The sequence below is a fragment of the Eptesicus fuscus genome, chromosome 25, assembly GCF_027574615.1.
Source record: "Eptesicus fuscus isolate TK198812 chromosome 25, DD_ASM_mEF_20220401, whole genome shotgun sequence".
Taxonomy (NCBI): domain Eukaryota; kingdom Metazoa; phylum Chordata; class Mammalia; order Chiroptera; family Vespertilionidae; genus Eptesicus; species Eptesicus fuscus.
In genome coordinates this window covers 203558-224434 of record NC_072497.1, presented here as the reverse complement: position 1 = coordinate 224434, position 20877 = coordinate 203558, and the positions used below count along the sequence as shown (strand labels likewise).

The 20877-nt window shown below is 52.9% G+C and overlaps 1 protein-coding gene across 1 annotated transcript in view; it reads right to left on the bottom strand.

The window, feature by feature from the left end:
- The window catches only part of SCAPER (S-phase cyclin A associated protein in the ER), a 197683-nt gene that overhangs the window by 38644 nt on the left and 138162 nt on the right, over nucleotides 1-20877 (bottom strand). The window contains exons 24-25 of the mRNA XM_054713413.1: nucleotides 14780-14895; nucleotides 8203-8326 (exon numbers count right to left, since the gene is read on the bottom strand). Coding sequence (XP_054569388.1) covers nucleotides 8203-8326; nucleotides 14780-14895 — 240 coding nt within the window. The remainder of the gene's footprint in view (nucleotides 1-8202; nucleotides 8327-14779; nucleotides 14896-20877) is intronic.

Genomic DNA, 20877 nt, shown 5'->3' with positions numbered 1-20877 from the left:
GCAGTGCTCGTAACTACCCCTGAGGGTGAGCACAGGCCTGGCCGGGAAACACAGCTATGAGCTCAGTCTCCTGGGAAGCTGCCCTCGGGCAGAATGTAACACCACAGCCTCTGTCCATGGATGAAAGGGATCCCCCTCGTAGATTTATGCAGAACACACTGGTACTGTCACTGTCTTACTCTTAACCTACCAGCAAACCACGATTTGATTTCACGTGTGTATTCTTATCCCAAAATCTTCCCTCTCCATCTTTTTTATTTCTCCATCTTCCACTGAAGGAAACCGCGGTCCAAAGAAGCCATCGGGGCTGGAGGAAGTGCTGCGCACTCATTCTAAATCCATTCCAAGGAGAAACCCAATATTTATGGGGCCGAGCCCCCGAGGCAAAGTGTTTTAGCAAAATTAAATTAAAGTCATCACCGCTTTTAAAAGACGAGCTCATGTTCTTTCCCCCGCTACCTCCTACCACCAAAGTGGTTTCAGAAACATTCAAATTCTTTTTTGCCAACCAGAAAAGATGCTTTTATTAGCGGTATAAATCCATCCTCTGTAACACGACTCCACGAGAGCGAAAATTACCTTGGTAGTCAGGGGTAATTCTACCCCACTGATTCTTAGCCGTGTGAAGTCGGCTCTGCCTATTCTTAGTTGCACCGAGTGTTCACAATGGTCAGAAGATGAGTTAAGGTCACGGAGAGCCAGCAGAGACTGGCTGTTTAGAAAGCTCCTGTCAGGACGGAGAGTTCAGGGGAAAAGGAAGGACACGCGGAGGGTCCCGGCAGCGGACACAGCCTGCACTGTGGTCACTGTCCCACGGCCTTCGCACACTGTGGTCAGACACACACGTCTTCTCACCACCGGTACTTAATAGGACGTCTATGCTCGTGTCATGCTGCACATAAACACAACTCATGGCAGATACTAACCAGGACGATCTCCCTGGCTTGGAAGTATCAAAAGAAACTGGTTGAGCCGAAACCGGTTTGGCTCAGTGGATAGAGCGTCGGCCTGCGGACTGAAGGGTCCCGGGTTCGATTCCGGTCAAGGGCATGTACCTTGGTTGCGGGCACATCCCCAGTAGGAGGTGTGCAGGAGGCAGCTGATTGGTGTTTCTCTCTCATCGATGTTTCTAACTCTCTATCCCTCTCCCTTCCTCTCTGTAAAAAATCAATAAAATATATTTTTTAAAAAAGAAACTGATTGGGAATGACTAATAAGTTTTCAATATTATCTTTGGAAAATTTCTACAAACAATACTAAAGAGGACATAATATTTCATCCCAAATGTCATTATCCTTTTAAATATATTTAGCATGCCCTCCAGTCTCTGTTTATGTATTTTATGCAGCCAAAGTCCTAAATAATACAATTTTAGCAAACTTTATGGCACATGCCTTAGTAGTCACAATGGTTTCAAATTTCTTTGTCATCAATGCTGAATCAGATTCTCCTGCCGGTGTCCTCTTGTGCAGTAAAAGCCCCAGGCGCATAAGCCCACGAGGCCCTTCCCGGCCTGGGCACGGCGCCATCGCCTCTCCAGCGTCTACACCGCGCGCTGGTTCTCTCCCTGAACCCTCGTGACCCGCCCCCCACTTCCTCTAGGTCTCCCCCTAATGCCACCACGCTGGAAGCCTCCGCACACACCTTTGCTTTTCAAAGATGTCAGCTGCCAGAAAAGCCAAGCAATGGCGTACGATGAACGGCACTCTTTCACAGATTCGTTAGTTGATGTCATTTAGCCACATTTGCAAAAGCGTATTTTAAAAATAAATGTTATTGGAAAGCACCTACTTTAAGTGTCCGCATTAATAAACTTTGACGAAAGGAGTGCACCTGTGTAAAAACCACCATAAGCCAGAAATAGAACCTTCTCATCGCCCAGAAGCTACCGGTGCTCCTTCCAAGTCAAGGTTCTCCATCCCCAGGGCCCTGGGCAACCCCTCGTCTGCTGTGTAGCATCGTAGATTATGCTGCATTTCCTAGCATTTCATGTTACGGAATCACAAAAATAGGTAGGCTGTTTAATCTGGCTTTCCCCCCACTGAACAATGCTTCCGTGAATTATGAATAACTCATCCATGTTGCTGAGTGTATAACAGTTCACCTCTTTTTGTTCTAAATATTATTCACGGTATGGATTACATCTGTTTGTCATTTCACCGGTTGGTGGACACGTGTGCTGTTTAGGAATTCAGTCATTTATCAATAAAATTTCTAATATCATTCTTGTGCAATTTTTTTTTTTTTTTGGTGGGGAAATGTTTTCATTATTTTGGGTGAACAGCTAGGAGTGAGACTGCGGGGATGTAGGGTAAGGGGATGCTTGTAAGAACTGCCGAGCCTAAAGCACACTTTAAATCACAGGGAGGGATGGGCTAAACGGTATCGTCGAGATTCCAGAGAAAGCAAGTCACGTTCCAGAAGCCTCCACCGTGCGGGCGGTCTCCACGCAGACGCACCTGCTGCGCCGAGGCGAGGCGCTCAGGAGAGCCAAAGCTGCCGCCCGCCCTAGGCGAGGAGGACGGGGCAGGGGCAGGGGCCACCACGAAGCACGCGGTTCGTCCAGGTCCCACCTCCCTTGAACCCACGGAGGCTTAGCTGCCTGACGGCCCTCTCAGCGTCTGGTGTGGCTGCTCTTTCGCTGACCGGAAGCCAGAGCCCTGAGTGGGGATGTGAAGACGCTGCACGCAGGCTTCAGGGCAGGCAGCCAGCGCGCTCCTGCGGGTGCTGGGAGGCCTGTGGGGGCCCCTCTGCGTCCCTCAGGTGGGGGCCCCTCTGTGTCCCTCAGGTGGGGACCCCGCTGCGTCCCTCAGGTGGGGACCCCGCTGCGTCCCTCAGGTGGGGACCCCTCTGCGTCCCTCAAATGGGGGCCCCTCTGCGTGCACCTGACCCAGCAGCCCTCTCCTGTCCACGGTCTCCTCCCCCGGCCCCTCCTGTCTGTCTCATCCTCCTCCCAGGTCCCCGCTCGCCCCTGCTTTCTGACGCCCGTGCACACGTGTACGTGGAGGAGTCTCACCCTGGATAGGCTTCTTCATCTCAGGCCTCTGCTCGCCGCCTCTTCCCTCTGCCAGACACACAGGGAGCAGACTGTTCCCCTCGATCGTGGACGGACACCTCTGCCTTTCACCTGCAGGGTTCTTCCCGCAGCCACCGAGCATCTTGGAGGCCACAGGCTCCCATCCGCACACCACGATCGCGCCCTCTCCTGCATCTCCGTGTGGGTGACAGCACGCCGTGTCAAACCGGCCCAAATGCACACCGCACAGCCGTCATCGCCTTGAAGGAGTTTTAATAACGTAAAGCGCTGTTTTAAAATTCCTCTGCGAGTACTTTAGGAAGGTGCTTCCATTACAGAGCTGTAGGTATACAGTCTAGAGTGAAAGTTTCCCTTTCCTTTCAAAAGAACCACCGTTTCTCCAATCAGGAAATGTTTTTAAGTTCAAGGCCACATTTAAGCCCTCAGAAAGACGCCCTGTGTTTCAGCTACTGAGGGCCACGCATGTAGCTGATTGAAACCACCCGACTGTAACCCATCACCCTAGGCTTCCAGAACTTGTACTTCTGTGCTTTGCAAAAACCGTGTGTGTGAGTGTGTAGAACCTCAAACCCGGAGAAGCCGCCAGCGGGCTGCAGAAGCATGCTGCATCCCACGCCTGGGGCGTTCCTCAGCGGCTCCCGACCTTCCGCTCCTGGAGGCCGGCTGGGGACGGCGGGTGGTGGGGGAGCATGTGCCACGGCGTCAGCGTGATGTGCGGGCCGGCCCACCACGCATCTTGGGAGGAGCCTCGGCGGCGGTGCTGGGCTCTCGCTGCGGCGTCAGGTCCCGCAGACACTGGTCTGTGCGTCACTGGTGATGTTCACCTGGACCCTCGGCAGGCGGTGTGAACCGTTTCTCACCATAAACGTACTCTCCCTTTATAATTAATAACCATTTTGTAGGGGTGCTTTCTGTGTGATGGAAATTCCCTCTTTATCCCCTCATTCCTCAGGCTGCCTTCTCACTTTGCTGAGGTCTCCGCTGCTGTGCAGAGCCTTTCAGTCTGACGTAGTCCCATTTGTTCGTTTTTTTTGCTTTGTTGCTTGTGCTTCGGTGTCACATCCAAAAACACCACTGCCAGAACCGACGCCATGGAGCTTTTTCCCTGTTTCCTTCCAGGATTTACGTCTTCAATCCACTGCGACTCGGCGTTCTGGGGAGGGCGCACGAGGAGGGCGCTGCATCACTGAGCACGTGGCCGTCAAGTCTCCCCACTGCACCTGCCGGGGACTCCATCCCTTCCTTTTCCGCATTGAGGCAAGGGTTAGCTGAACGTGGCGGGTTTGTTTCTGGGTTCTCGATTCTGTTCTGTGGGTCTACTGGTCTGTTTTTATGCTAGTTTTCTCTAATTTTACTTTTTGAGGTTTCCACCGTGACTTATTGTTCATTATTTTAACGACGTTTTCATGCAGCCTGTTCCCATCTTAGACACCCTCGAACACTTTGCCAAAAGGCTTGTGTTAATTACACCGATGAGCCAGGGGCAGCCATTGCCCTTCCCAATGGGGCCTGCGGGTGTCGGGGGCACCCCGGTAACAGTCCCCTTGACACATGTTCTGGGCGGTTCTCTCGCCAGCCATCTGGTCAAGCGCGTCCTCAAACTGGCTTCCGTGTTCAAGCATGCCCGGTGCCCCGCCTGGTAGTTCACTTTCACGCGTGAGAAAGCCTCTTTGCCACGTTACGGCAGGAACGGGAAGTCTGAGTAACTCCCACGTTGTCGGAGACGGTCCCCTGGAGTCCTCCCTCGAGCCCGCCCTGCTGAGCAGTGTCCCCGTCCTCAGGGAGGCAGCTCCCGCACAGGTTTCTGGCGCTGCGGTCACATCACAGCTGTGCGGGGACGCTGGCTCTGACTCCCGGGAGCAGCTGCCGGCTTCCCCAAAGGCAACGGCGTGCTGTTCCCCATCATCAAGGCCGCCCGGGGCGAGCCGCGTCCCCCCAGGGCCCCACGGCGCCAGATCATGGTCCGAGCGCAGGGCCGCAGCGAACGGAGGGGACACGGGAAAATGGACCCAGGAGAGCCCGCCTCCGCTGGCAGGCCCGTTTTCTCCGATTTTCATTATTTCCTCCCGAATGCGATCCCTGAGCTTCGTTTGTCTTTCCATGTTTACTGGCTCCTTGCGGTGTACAGGTAGGTGGTCTGAGACCTGTCTTTCTTTATAATGCAGGTACTTACTGCTACAAACTTCCCTCCGAGCACTGCTTTTGCAGCGTCCCGTAAGTTTTGGTATATTATATTTTCATCTGACTCAAGGTACTATTTAATTTCTCGGACCCATTTGATTTTCCTGAGTGCATTGTTTAATTTCCACGTATTTGTGAATTTCCCAGTTTTCCTTCTGCCATTTATTTCTATTTTCATTCCACTGTGATCATAACATACAGTTGGTATGATATCAGCCTTCTTGAATGTACTGACTCATTTTGTGTTTCTGTATGATTTCTTTGGGTTCATCCTAGTTGGAGTCCATTATACTTCTTGCATCTATATATCCATTTCCTTCCCCAGACTGAGAAATTTTATGCTATTTTTTCTTTAAATAAGCTTTCTGCCCTGCATGCACATGCGCTCTCTCTCCTCCTCCCCCTCCTTTTGAGACTACCTTTATGCATATACTAGAGGCCTGGTGCATGAAATTCATGCAGGGGTGTGTGTGTGTCCCTCACCCCAGCCTGCACCCTCTCCAATCTGGGATCCTTCTCACAATCCAGGACTGCTGGCTCCCAACCTCCTGCCTGCCCCTAACTGCTTCTGCCTGCCAGCCTGATCACCCACTAACCACTCCCTTGCCAGCCTGATCGATGCCTAACTGCTCCCTTGCTGGCCCAATTGCCCCTAACTGCCCTCCCCTGCAGGCCTGGTCCCTCCCAACTGCCCTCCCCTGCTGGCCTGGTTTCCCCCAACTGCCCTCCTCTGCCGGCCCGGTCACCCCTAACTGCCCTCCCCTGCTGGCCTGATCGCCCACAACTGCCCTCCCCTGCAGACCATCTTGTGGCGGCCATCTTTGACCACATGGGGGTGGCCATCTGATGTGTTGGAGTGATGGTAAATTTGCATATTACTCTTTTATTAGATAGGATTGATCTGTTTGGTGGTATTGCATAAGCCCTGTAAGCTTTTGTCACTCATTTTCATTCTTTTTTCTTTTAGTTCCTGTGACTGGGTAATTTCAAATGACCTGTCTCTAAGTTTACTGATTCTTTCCTCTGTAAGATCAAGGCTGCTCTTGAACTTGTCTAATTTTTCAGTTCAATTATTGTATTCTTCATCCCCAAAACGTCTGATTCTTTTTGAAAGGAGAAAATAAATACTGAGCCAATAAAATGAACTATTCTGTAAACCTTATTTGAATTTTCCAATCTTTTCACTTGTCTTTTTTCTGGTCTAAAATCCCACATTATATGTAACGGTCAGATCTTCTAAGTCTCCTCCAATCTGTGCTAGTTCTCCGATCTCTCCTTGTCTTTCATGACACTGACACTTTTGAAAAATATCAATCAATTATTGTGTAGAATGCCCCTTAATCTGGGTTTGGAGACCTAGGTCTGACTCTTGGCTCTGTGATTTTTTTTTTTTAAATATATTTTATTGATTTTTTACAGAGAGGAAGGGAGAGGGATAGAGAGCTAGAAACATCAATGATAGAGAAACATCGACCAGCTGCCTCCTGCACACCCCTTACCAGGGATGTGCCCGCAACCAATGTACATGCCCTTCACCGGAATCGAACCTGGGACCCTTCAGTCCACAGACCAACGCTCTATCCACTGAGCCAAACCGGTTTCGGCTTGGCTCTGTGATTTACTAACTAGGTAGACCTTGGCAAGCCAACCCCTCTGGGACTCAAGTTTCCTTATCTGTAAACTGGGATAATAATACTGACTTTATGTTTTAAAAATTAAATGAGGCAATATATATTAAAATGCCTGGAATATAAGGCCACACAACACTAAGTCTTTTCCCCTGGTCCCTGCTTTTGAACTATTTCGGATAGAATTTTGTGCCAAAATGTCTTGCCCATATTTCAATGCCCTCTTTTATAGATAAAACCACATGCAGTTGAGCCTCAAGTGATGAATCTGTGTCAGCACTATAAACAGCCACTGTTGTGTGCGCAACGAACAGCTCTACGTCTCACTGTCAGGATGCCTGCGTATACGGGCTTCATCACGCACTTCTGAGTTTCAGCTGGAGACATGGGGATCCACTTACTCACACGTATATTCATCACCGATGTACTGAACCTACAGGCCCTGGGTTAGGGTTTTGGTGACAGTAATAAGTCCTTGCTGATTTTATGGCTAGTAGGGGAGACGGACAGGTAAATGGGTCATTACAATTCAATGTGACTAATTTTACGGAAGACGCATGCCGAGGTGTACCTAAGGAAACGCAGCCCAGCCCGGGCCTGGGGAAAGCAGTTAGGCTGGGGGAGGTTTCAGGAAGAGGGGCCGTTGTGTTTCGGTGAAGATCTGCAGAACGTGTAGAAATTAACCAGATGGGGGAGGGGAGAGCAAAAGGCATGCCGCGTGGAAAGAACTCTTACAACTGTGTGCTGAGTACAGCCAGTCAATCGGTCCTGAAGAACACAGCTCCTGCTGTAACTCACAGCGTGAGCGCCGTGTGTGCCGACACCTCAGGGACTCAGAAACTTCACCAGGAAATCTCTGGCCCCGGGGCTGTGTTCTGGAGACGTAAACCTTGGACCAGCACACCGAGCTTACCTGTTTCAACATCTGTGAACTCAAGTAAAACTCAAGGTTACAATTGGCTGCTTGTTCCCATTTCAAAAGTAAAACTGACAGGGGCATTTCTTGCTTCAAAAAATAGAAGTCAATGGCCATCAAATATTCCTTTTCACACTGACCCTTCTGACTGAGCCGGCAAGAGGTCTGGAGGCCTCCCTGCTCTCTCCCTTCCCTGCACTCTCTCCTGGGGCCTCACAGGTTTGGCTTTGAGGCCAGCGGACTCCAAAGCCCCAGTCTACCGGGAGTCCACCAGGAGGTTTTCAAACAACGGGCAGCTCAGCTGGCCCCCGTTTCACTCCCCCAGTCACCTCCGCTTTGTTTCTCCTCTGGAGAGTGAGCGAATTCCTCTCCTTTTCTCCAAGGGAATACTACTTCGCAAACCTTAACTACTTCTAACCCAGAGCAGCCACATTACATACCGTCAGCTGGTGTGTCAGGAGGTCCATCAGGAAGGTAATCTTGTTACTGAACAGGACGTCGGCGCAGTTTTCCGGGCAGTTGCTGCAGGTGAGGCTGTAAACATTGATTGCATGGCAGAGAGACCTAACGGGAGGAGAACACACCTCGCATGAAACCTCAGCAGGTCTTCTCTAAACGATTAAAACACATAAAACGAATGGTACAAGGCAACAGGCATGGAACGGAATTCTCTGAAAACAAGCTGAGTATTAGGGGCGAGGCCCACCACCGCATGTGAAAGGCTGTAACTTCCATCCAAGGCCTCTGACCAGCCCCTTACCTGCAGGAGACAGTGGAACACACCACCAGTGTGTCTGATAATGTCTTAACAACCTTCACAACCTGAGGTCAGATAATGCCCAGGAACTCTGGGGTCTAAATGTCTTTGAGTGACACCCAGAAAAAGGACCTGCCGAAGCTCCTGTTGCCTCTATTTAAAAATTTTTATTGGAGGTTTTTATCTTTTTCTTAATGATTTATGAGAATTCCCTCATTATAACTATAACAAAGGGTCAATACATGTTCGTAATATTTTTTCCAGTTTACCTAATGCCTTTCATTTTGCTTATATCATTTTCAGGTATTTTTATGCATGAAAGCTACACAATTTTTTTCTTTAGAATTTCATTTTTCCTTCCCTTCCTTTTGTCCTTTAAAAACTTCATTATGATACATTTGTATCCAGCCATTTGTATTTATTTTTTCTTAAATTTTATCACCATGTGTGATAATTTTATGGTTTCATAATTCACTATCAAGTCATTTAGAATCTACTTTGGCATGAGGCAGAAGCCTAAATTGATTCCCCGCATTAAATAATCTACCTTCTCTCTACAGGTTTGAAAAGCCACCTTTATCATACTATTCAGGATATACTCCCTGGTCTCCTAGACTGAGTGGTAAGTGGTCAAGCACTGTGCCAATGTCACGTTGTTTTGTGTACTGTAAGCTCCACAGTAGAATTAATGTATGAAACAGTAGATCCCTACAGCCTTAAAAAGTGAGGTACTACATTAGAATGACACGTGGAACTTTATAGCTTTATAATAGTATCCTATTTTCCCTTTGGTTTTGACCTATAATTTTATGGCCTTGATTTTTTAATTTCTATTTCTCTGTTTCATTCCATACAATCCCTAAGATCTTTTGTGGAATATCACAAGGCATAAATAAACATCCTACATAATAAAAGGCTAATAGGCAAATGACCGAATGGTGGAATGACTGGTCACTATGATGCGTGCTGACCACCAGGGGGCAGACACTCAACGCAGGAGCTGCCCCCTGATGGCCATTGTGCTCCCACAGGGGGAGCGCCCGCTCAGCCAGAAGCCAGGCTCACGGCTGGCGAGCACAGCGTCAGTGGTGGGAGCCTCTTCTTCCTCCGTGGCAAAGCTATGGATGTCTGACTGATGGCTCCCAGACTGCGAGAGGGCACAGGCCAGGCTGAGGGAACCCTCCCCCCACCGAAAGTGCACGAATTTTGTGCACTGGGCCTCTAGTACAAACATAAAAAAGCAAAGGACGCGTGGTGTGGGATTTGTCCTCATCTCGTGTCCTGTGTGCTTTCCGTGGAAGAAAACACTCGGTGGTAACGTGTGCGACGCCATGTGCATCTCTATGAGCTTATGCTCACAAACTCTCCCAAGAGACTCCCACAAAGAAACCACTTTCTGATGAGAAAAGAACGGGCAGCAATCTCAAGGTCAGGAGAGGCCTGTCCACGCAGCAAAACCCGTTTGAAGAGCACCTGTCTCAGAAAGAGCACTTCTCTGGCCCAGCCTGGGTGGTCTGCCCGGCAGCCCTGCCTGTAACTTAAGACTCAAAGGCCTGAAGCCGTTTCTGTGACATCAAACAGGAAGCCCCAGGTTTTAAACGCATCTTCTCAGAGACATTACAATCCCACTGTCCGTTCTGTCAAAAGGGCACTGTGCTTGGCCACACGCCATCAGGACAACACCAGTGAGTCTCAGGTCGGCTGTCTTCTCACCGAACAGGTTTCCTCTGAAACAGAGGCCGGGACAGCCATCACAAAGGGGTACTTTGGCCATAAGGACAGGGACATGTGTAATACGAAGAGGACAGTGATGGGATGCACTGCACCTCAGACACTGAGCCGAGCACGGAGACGTCATAGAACAGCGGACAGAGGGCCCAGGCGGTGCCGCCCAGGAGGCTCCGCCAGGACCATGTCTGCGCACGCGTTTGCACCCAGTGCCGCTGGCAGCAGGTAAGACTCACCAGGAGACACCGTCCACAAAGCCACCGTCTTACACTGATGTCAAGAGAACAGACTTTTTTTAAAAATATATATATTTTTTATTGATTTCTTACAGAAAGGAAGGGAGAGAGACAGAGAGTTAGAAACATCGATGAGAGAGAAACATCCATCAGCTGCCTCCTGCACAACCCCCACTGGGGATGTGCCCACCACCAAGGCACGTGCCCTTGACCGGAATCGAACCCGGGACCCCTCAGTCCGCAGGCCGACGCTCCATCCACTGAGCCAAACCGGTTTCAGCAAGAGAACAGACATTTTAAAGCAACTGCCATGGGCACTGAAAATCCAGAACCCCGGACACATTACAATTTACCAAGTACCTTGGCTTACAGTAAGCATTTAATCAGCGGACGATAGTTCACCTGCATTATCATGCTTGAGTCATGTTTTGTCTTTGTAAAGCTCCACACTAACTGGTACAGATTCACTGGAGGCACCAGGTGAGCTGGGCGGCCCTCACAGAAGGGGCCCGGGGCCAGGCCCGGGAGGGGCCCCCATGCCGCAGCCCCGCACGCGGGGGAGGAGGTTCCAGCGGTTCCGCAGGCTCGCCTGGACGCCTAGTGCGGCCGGGTATTTTAAGTAATTTAACAGGCACGGTGAAGCCTCTTCCTGCAGTTTTAATCTGTACTTCCTGGTGATGCGGAGAGCTTTTCATATGCGTATGTGCCCTCTGCATCTTCTTTGGTGAAGAGTCCATTCAAACCTTTTGCACATCTGTTCCCTTTTAGTCCGGGATGGACCGCAGCACCGCACTCAGTTCCTGTCACGGCGGCCCTGAAGCCCACCGCCTGGCAGGATGGAGGCACAGGATGCTCTCCGCGCCGGCACGAGGTCCCGGAACCCTCCACCAGCTCAGAGGACGTGTGGGAGGTTTGCAAACACAAAGGAAGCGCAGGATCTGCCTCTCGGCTCAGGTCTATACCAAGTAGGAAGACTCCGGTGTGTGTTTCTGAAACAGTGAATTTCGAGTGCTAACACGACCTGAGTCCTTAGGGACAGCCAACGGGAGGCGCTATCTGGTTATGCTTACAAAGCTATTTCTTGCAGGAAGAAACATCCCCAGTGGGGTCTCCTTTTCATCACATTCAACGGGTCTGCTGCGGCAAACAGATTTTAGATGTATAATATTGGCCAGAATAAAATAGATTGAAAAAAGGAGAGAAAAATAGTACTTGACATGGAAAATGCATTTAAAAGAAGTTCTATATGTGGTCTTTCATATATGGGAATCTTGAAAAACTGTTACTATTTTAGTTATAAAATTAGAAGATATTGCATAGAACAACTAGACCCTGACAGAATGTGCTTGCTTCTCTGCAGTGGGCATGAGACATCTGGGCAGTGCACGCCGTGGGCAAAGAGGACGATGCGTATCGTGTAACATGTTAATAATGGGCATGAAATGTAACATGTTAATAATACCAACATTAACTTCAAAATTAAACAGTTTAGGAGTAAGAAATCTTCAACCAGATGAGTTATTTCAAGGGTTTTTGTTTAACTGGTGAATCTGGAACAACTGGAAGAGGCAACTTCATTATGCCACAGAGACACATTCTGATTTTAGATAGAAAATCAGATATAGTCTAAGCACCAGCCTAATTAGCCTTTCTGCACTTCCTCAAACTAACCTCCCCTTGAAATGCTATGTTTCAAAGATTATAATAATGGACTTAAACATGCAGGGGAGCATAAAATTAAAGCATTCCTCTGACACTCTAGTGTAGAACTCTGTTTTGCCTCCTGACGCGGCAGTCCCGGCCAGCATGCCTTCAGCCCGGTCCCAGGCGGGCCCGGCCACGGGAGTGTGAGCCGCATCAGCACGCCGGCTCTGGAGAGACCAGGTGGCGCGCAGTGCCGACCCGCAGAGCAAAGGCCACACACGCATTTCTTTGCTTTAATCACGTTAGTGGTGCCGCAGCTGCCCACTGTGACCGTCTCCCTGCAGCCCTCTGAGACATAAACCAAATGCCGCAATAAGTCAAAGGGAAGAGCCTTTACCAACCACTGCGGCTAATGAGCTGGCAAACAGTTTTTTACTCTTATTGTGGAGGAGAGCGCTGTCCGCTTTTATTTTTTTATTTTTTTTAATATATATTTTTTTTATTGATTTTTTTACAGAGAGGAAGATAGAGGGATAGAGAGTTAGAAACATCGTTGAGAGAGAAACATCCATCAGCTGCCTCTTGCACACCCCCCACCGGGGATGTGCCCGCAACCAAGGTACATGCCCTTGACCGGAATCGAACCTGGGACCCTTCAGTCCGCAGGCCGACACTCTATCCACTGAGCCAAACCGGTCTCGGCGATGTCTGCTTTTAGTAAGTCTTGATCTAAACACAGATACTTAAAATTATATTAGAATAATCCCGCCTATAACGAGGACTTAACACATGTGCTGGGGCCTTGGCAGGGTGGACACGTGAGGGGCACGTGGCTTCACTCCACAGCATCCACGTGCTCCGGACGGGCCGCCAGTCCCGTGGCACCTGACTCCGTCTCTGCCACCCGCTTTAGGTCCCGAAGGGCGTTTGGGCAACGTGGAAACGCTGGAGTTCTTTTCCGGACTTCACTGCCAGTCTTCTGGAACTTTCTGTCTCATCCGCACAGGAGCTGCAGGGGTTTGTGTTCATGTCCCCTTCTGATCAGGACGACGACGCACACAGGCTGGACTGCCTGGGGGCCTCTGCACAGAAATGCCCGCTGAAGGGACCTACACCTCCTTCCATTCACCTCTGCTTTGAGTACAGCCAACCCCAGACTCCAGTATCGAAGCATTTCTGCACAGAAACGTCACCCAATGCCACAGAAGGCAGACACGAAGTGAGCCAGGGTGGCAGAGAGCTCATGCCAAACAGACAGCGCTGTCCTGAACCAGGAAAGGCGACGGCTGTCGCCTGACCCCTGTAGGGCACTTCCCAGTTTACGAGGACTCTCACGGCGTTCCGACGACCCGCGAGCCGCACGCCAGGTGGGTACAACCAGCCGTGTGCCCCCGGGAGGAGACGCGCCACCGGCTGAGGCGCCGCCCACATCCTCCCCGCGGGAACCGGAGCCCAGCTTTGTCTGCCGCTGGAGCCGGTGCTATTTCCATTTCACCCAAATGTCTCTCAAGAAAAAAGATGACATGTTTTGGGAATTTTTTTTTCCCGTTTTATCCCATGCACAAATGAAGCACTCACTTTTGTTGGGCTAACTAAATATTTAAAAGTTTTCTTAGTGATATAAATAAGTTTTTATGGAAACTTCTCACTGAAACTCTGTAAATGTCCAGAAATCGTGCATGTTGCCACTCAGGAATGCCAGCTTCGGAGGCACAGCTCTCTGCCTCCAGCTCCCAGAGACCAGGGGGTCTGGAGGGCAGAGCATAGACCTCGGTCCTCCTTGTAGGAAGCGGTTACAGGGTTAAGCCTCGCACTGAACTGCTGGCAAAGCCGCAAACAAGTCCCAGCTTGGAGGGCACAGCCCTCTAAGCATAATTAAGCTTGATCTTATGACTGCTCCCTAGATCCTTCCTGGGAAGCTAACGGCTGTGGGAGGGGCAGCAAGTGCTGCCAAAACAAGTGAAACTCACAACAACATTGTAAACTACCTTGTTTGCCCCTGACTATAAATAAAGCCTCAGCCTCGCAGTCTGGATCGGTTCTGTGGCCTCAGCCAGGCACAGAAGATCCACCCAGCTCCCAGCTTCATGAATCTATTTCTGCATCTTGTTTTCTTTATTTCTATTATTTTCTCAATCCCTGGCCGCCTCCATTTAGAACCGGTTCGTTCATCTCTCTGCGCGGGACGCGGTAAAGGGAGATCCCTGCCATGTCTGATCCCTGCCATGTCGGCCCCCCTACCCCCCCCCCGCCGTACTTCCTGTGGGCGAGGAGTGGCCTCCCTCCCTCGGGCTTTGTTAATGTGCTCACACCGTGTTCTGTAAGCAGCATGGGGAGCTAGCCTTCTCTCACTGCTCTTCATTTTGGGTCCATTTCTGTAAGCAGTTACAACTGCCCAGGAGTTTATCAATTCTTCTTGATTGAGGGTTAGGGATGGTCGCAGACCCTGAGATTCCCTTTATACGGCGCCAGGCTCCATCTGAGTTCCGTAGGGAAGGCAATTCCCTCTGCTCTTCCCCCTAAGGGGAGCGCAAGCTTTTGCTCTTCAGGCCTGAACACTCTACCGTGTCCTTGTGGTCTCCCCTAGGGGACCACAGGGCAGAAGGGACCCACAAATGGGACGTGGGGGGCAGATTAGAAGACCGTACTCACTTAGGAGGAATTCGGGAAACCGTGTTCACGTTTGCGGCTGGGACCACTCCTTGAAGAATGTGTTCGAGGGCTGTTAATCCACCGGCAACTTGGAATGCAATCTGATCGGCCACGTTCTAGACGAGAATACAAACAGAAGTCAGCTCAGCTTCCCAGCACAGGGTGACGACCACAGGGAGTATTTACTTGGGTGGGACACATTCTGCTGGTCCAATTATCCTGCAAATATTCATCCGAGGCTGAGGAGGAGCGCAGGTCAAAAGGGTGAGCACAAAGGCCACGCAGCTGAGGTGCAGCGGGTGAGCGCATCCAATGCCCAGGACCACATGACGGCGCCGGGCGAGGCCTGAAGACACAGGCACGGGCTTCGGGACCCGAGGGGACGGCCGTCAGCGGGCTCCTCTGACACGGGTTCCTTCGTGTCCCCACTGCGCCCAGAGCTCCGAGGCCGAAGGCAGGTAAGACAGGAGGGAAGGAGTGGAGCGCTCCAAGCAGAGGGGAAACCATTTCACACAGAAATTGTCACATCGCCTTGGAAAGGCAGGTCATTTTGTAACCGTCATTACCACCCAACAAGACAAGGTGACTTCCACAGAGATTTCCTCTTCTAGAATTGTCCTGAGTAATATAATCTAACATCTAACCATTTAGCTATACCTTCTCTCTCTCTCTCTTTTTATAACCACGTCAGCCATTGTAGGAAGCGTATTAAACCACTTTTGAACCAAACCTCTGATGATTTCTGTGCATTTTCCGAACGGTTCCCAGTGCTGGTGGGAAGAAGCCCTCCCAGTCCTTGGTCCGTCTGGCTGCGGAGGGAAGAGTGAACCAGGGGGCGGGTGTGGGACTTAAGCGTGCCCAGGGCCCTGCATCGTACACGGACCAAGCAGGACAGCAGCCTGTGATGGCTGAATCCTGCTCCCTGGCCACACCCTGATGCTGAGTCCCAGCCCCTGGTCCCTCAGAGCGTACGAGTGTTTGAGGATGAAGTCTTTAAAGAAGGGACCGAGTCAAAAAGACGCTGCTAGGGCGGGTCCTGTCCCCGGGGACCTGTGCTCTTACCGGAGAGGAGGCGGCCCGGGGGTGCGGGCACAGAGGAGGCGGCCCGGGGGTGCGGGCACAGAGGAGGCGGCCCGGGGGTGTGGGCACAGAGAAGGCGGCCCGGGGGTGCGGGCACAGAGGAGGCGGCCCGGGGGTGCGGGCACAGAGGAGGCAGCCACCTCCAGGCCGAGCAGAGAGCCACGGGGCCCCGCTCTCTCGGGCCTCGGTCCCAGGACCTTTCCTCCTGGAGGGAACGGCCCTCTTGTCATCTTCGGTCCCCACTGCGCCCGGAGCTCCGTGGCCTTCCTCCCCACAGCCTGGCCGCGGGCCAGTCTCAGGAAGGGCTCCGGCTCTCCGTGCGGGGCGCCGACAGAGACTCAAACTCCCACAGGATTCCCACCGGGGACACAGGCAGCGCCTCCTCCCGTGCGGGCCCAGGACCCGGGCCGGTTCCTCCCTGGCACGGGCCTCCGACAGGAGCTTCTCCCGGCACTGGGCTTCATGCCCAGAGAACGCAGCTCAGCTTTCCCAGATGAAGGAAGGCCTGCGCGGAGGGAGCCCGCAGCCGCCCTCTGAGCCGTTCCCACGCCCAGAGCGGCCAGCCCCGCACAGGGGAGGGCTGAGTGAAAGCAGACGTCCAATGTATACATCTCGCCTCCAAAACAAAACAAAACAAACCTCAAAGCTTTCATGCGGCTCCGGCAACATGGACGTGACCTCTTGAGAACTTAAGACACAGGCTCGCCAAGACATTAAGCAGGAAAAAGTAAGCCATCTCAGGAGATAAAGGCCATTCGAAGCCAGATTTTTATTAATGTACTACTGAAAACATTGGGACTTAACATTTGCAGCTTTTCAAAGAAATAAGGCAAATAGCAAAATCAACTGTAGAATAACACCTCACACGTCACCTGCCCCTGCAGCCGAGAGGGCTCTGCGGGGGGAGCGCGGGGTTCGAGATGCAACAAGCACCCCTATGCTCCCGGGGCGCGGCCACATGGAAACTCTGCGCCGTCCCCTCCTCAGGGCCAACAGACGGACGGGACTCAACAAAAGGGCGAACAAGTGAAGATTTCTCAGCAACAATGTCCTGTGAGGTGCAGCCGATGAGCAGGCGAGAGGCCTGTGAGCTGGCAGGGACTCCCCCCCTCCTCCCCTGTCCGCAGAGGCGGATGCACAGTCTCCACCCTGCGGTGTCCCCACCTCAGGGCAGAGAGGGAAAAGCAAGTGGGCTCAACGGTGAGCTATCCACATTTCAGTGAAACCACCTTGTTAGGCCTGTGGCCTCAAATAGTCCACATGCAAGAGAGACAAGAGAAGAGAAGGGACATGGCTCCACGGTGGAGAGGGAGCGGCTGGCCCTGTTTCCCTTCCCGTCTATCGCACCACAGACGTCGCCTGCCCATCACCCGCTCTCTGCCTGGCTGCCTTAACGCTCCCAGGAGTCAGGAGGCTCCTCAAATGCATCGCCTTGTGCTTGGCCCCCTCCTGCGAGTGGCTAGGAAAAAAGCAAGTTCACCAAAAACGCTTAACCATCATTATTCTCTCCACCAAACCGCCCCTGCTCAGTGTGCCACGTTCAAACGCCCTCAGTCCTGCGAGACCCGACTCGGGCTGCCTCTCACGAAGCCTTCCTGACCCCGCAGCCAGTCCAGTCCCTGCATGAGATACCCATCCTGGCGCCCTCCCCACCTCCTGCTTCTCCAGCCGCATCTGTGCTCAGGCCCCGCATCTGTGCTCAGCCCCACACTGGAAAGCCGCACTCCCCTCTGGGCCCTCCACCGAGCGGCCTGCCCCATGAACGGAAAGGTCTCATCGGGAAGGTGACCTTCCTTCCTCCTCCACCCCTTTCCCCAACACTCAGCCTCAGGCATGGACCCTGGAGCTCCCCTAAGGGCTTCCTCATTCCTATTCTATTGAGTGAGGAGAGCACCTGGAAGGCAATGCCTGGCAGGACACCGATGCTCCGCCTTCCACCCCGTGAGACTGACACTGACGAACGGGCTTAGCGGCTCCATCCCAGTCACCAGCCGAGCTCACGGCCAGCACAGAATGACAGCTCCCCCCTCCCCTGCATGTCCTGGGCACCCATCCAGTTATTAACTGGAGTGGCTGCCACCGCCTCTCCCCATCAGGAGGCAGCTGCTGCTCTGTGGTGGCCCAGAGGCTGGTGGCCTGTACCCGGCTGCCCTGCACACAGTGACGGTGCGCTGTGATGAGGGAGGGGCCTCCCAGCCTGCTGGCCGCATGGGGAAGGACGCACGTTCCTCAGCCGAGAGGCGGGCTCAGCTCTGAGCGTCCGTGGCACCTTAAGACCCGCTCAGAGATCGGCGAATTGGTTTCAGCAAATCCCTAAGTTCAGAACGAAGATGAGGAGATCCAGGGGTGAGATGTTTTAAGGTTGGTTTTTCCCACCTGGGACACCCTCCTGACACTTAGGGGACATCATCTCCCAATCCACGGTCTGCCCCGCTGTTAGCCTAACCGCAGCGAGCACACCGCCCGCTGTCCTGCGCTGGGCTTTCCCTTCCAGGCCTTCCTCTCCCCACAGCCCACACCAAGTCTGGCCTCCGCCTTTAGGCTGTGGACACTCGCACTTCAAGGACGCCACAGGACATCATAAACGTGTGGGGTCAGGAGTAAGGTGCGGGGGCCGAGGGGGCCGGGGAGGCTTTCTCCGGAGGAGAGGACAGCCGTCTGCGATGCTCACCAGAACGCAGGCCCTCTGGCAGGCTCTCCGGGGAGGGGAGCGCTGGTCCCTGGGCACCTGTCTGGCCCGAGGGAAGGCAGAGTCGGAGGGGGGCAGGACACAGGCCTCAGTGCTTGCTCCTCCTCTTTAAGCCGTTAGGCGGCAGGCGGCCAAGGCCCGTGTGGAGTTAATACAACAGAAGGCACAGTGAACGTATTTTGATCTCCGCCATCCTCAGGCTTGACAAAGCTGCCCTGGGGTGGCCAGGCCAGCACTCAGCGGGGGGGTGGGGGGGACCTCTTCTCTGCCCAGGGCCCTCTGGGTATTTATGACATCACTAGAAGCCTGGTGCATGAAAATTCATGCACTGGAGGAGGGGGGTCCCTCAGCCCGTCCTGCCCCCTCTCACAGTCTGGGAGCCCTCAGGGGCGGGAGGCGACCCAGGTGATCAGGGGAAGGCGACGCCCCTATCACACCTCTGCTGCTGCCACTGCCGGTAGTGCAAGCCTCAGCCAGCCCTGGTTACCTGAGCCTCGGGCCGGCCCTGGGTGGCTGGGCAGCCACCATCGGCAGCTTGTCTGTGCCTCAGGCTGGACCTGGGCAGCTGGGCAGCCGCCATCCGAGGCTTGCCTGCACCTCGGCTGGCCCTGCTTGCCTGAGCCTCAGTCAGTGGGGGGTGCAGGAGGACCCAAGGCCCCCGGTGGGGCTGAGGGGACTCCAGCAGCAGGTGCACAGAGCAGCCGGCCCTGGCTGAGGAATAGAGGATACTCTCAATGACATGAGTTATAACTTCCAATTTGTTGGACACCATAGTCAGGCTTCAGCTTCAGGGGAGGGAGGAAGAGAGGGATGGGCAGATTATTGGAGGAGCCTGGGCGAGCTGACAGTCAAGTGGGGAGTGCAGGAGGACCCGAAGCCCCTGGCAGGGCTGAGGGAACTCCAGCAGCAGGTGTGCAGAGCAGCCGGCCCAACCCCCTGTGGGCGTCGCCATGTTATGATAGCGTGACAGTCAATTTGCATACTACCTCTTTATTATATAGGATTCTTGGGCCATACACAATGCTCAACTTAGAAATTAGCCTGCTATATTTGGTCAAACATTTAACTAACTCACCCCTAATGCCTTGGCAGGGCCAGACCAAGTGATTCCTCAGGCCTTACAGCCCTAGGGCCAGACGTTCCAACCCCTGACTTAGAGCGAGAGTGAGAGTGAGAGAGAGAGAGAGAGAGGAAGAGAGAGAGAGAAATGCAGTGTGTGAGACAAGTACACACGGAGACGCGTGCACGGAGGAAGTGGATCCTGTGACAGTTGTTCAGGACACAATGAGTGCAACATGGAGGGTTCCTATCAGATTAGAAGACAAAGGACCCACATGAGGTTCCTTCAACTTCTTCACTCTCCCCCTTCCCCCACTTGCTGGCTATGGGCTACGGGTTACGCAGACTTGAGGGGTCTCACACAGCAGTGCCCCTTTCCTCCTTGTTCCTGCACATTTTAAAGTTGGGCAGCAAAAGAAACTCGGACCAGGAGACCCAGGAGAACATGCTGGGCCCAAAAGCCAGCACCACGGACAGATCCCGGTGGGCCCAGGCTCCCAGGGCAGGACCCCAGCTCAGAGGCTCCTCTCCTCCGGCACTGCTCCCCCCGTCAGAGCCCAGGCAGTTCTGGATGATTCCTCGGTGAGTTAACTAACGGTAAACCCCATGGTACTGACTCTCGTGGCTGGTTTACGAAGTGCACGGTGTGAGCTCTCTGACAGCTGGAATTCCACTTACACAGGGTCGAGCAAAAACCAGGTGTTCAATGAGTAGTTGCTGAATCAAAGAATAAAAGTGCATTCTACTTCCCGGGGGTTGTAACATCAGGAATTCTCTTTAGAGGGGAGAAAACCCATAAATGCACAACGAGAAAGGCTTAGAAACACCGTGTGCCTGGGAACGTCAGGCCCTGGCCTCGGGCTCCTGAAGGGGCCGAGCCCCGAAGGAGAGGCCAGAGGTGCGAAGGCCAAGTGCAGAGCCTTTGCACCCGCCTCTGCTCACTTCTGCCGCTCTCCCCGTGGCATCAGCGTTTGCCCAGTTCTCAGGAGGAGGAGTGACCAGACCTTTACGTCCTAAGGAGAGCGGGGAGCACGTGTTTAAGAAGGGACCTCAGGCGGGAACAGGAACCCGGATGTACTGCTCCCCAGAGTGCCGTCCTGGAGGCTGCGTGGTGGTCAAGGGCTGACCATGCGGTCGCCCAGCTGCCGTTGTGTCCATGCTGTGACGACATCCCGTGAGGGCGGGCTCGTCATCCCGTGACAGAGACGAGAACCACCGACAGGACTCAGTTATTGCTCCCGCTTCTCAGTGAGTAAGGGGTGGAGCTGGG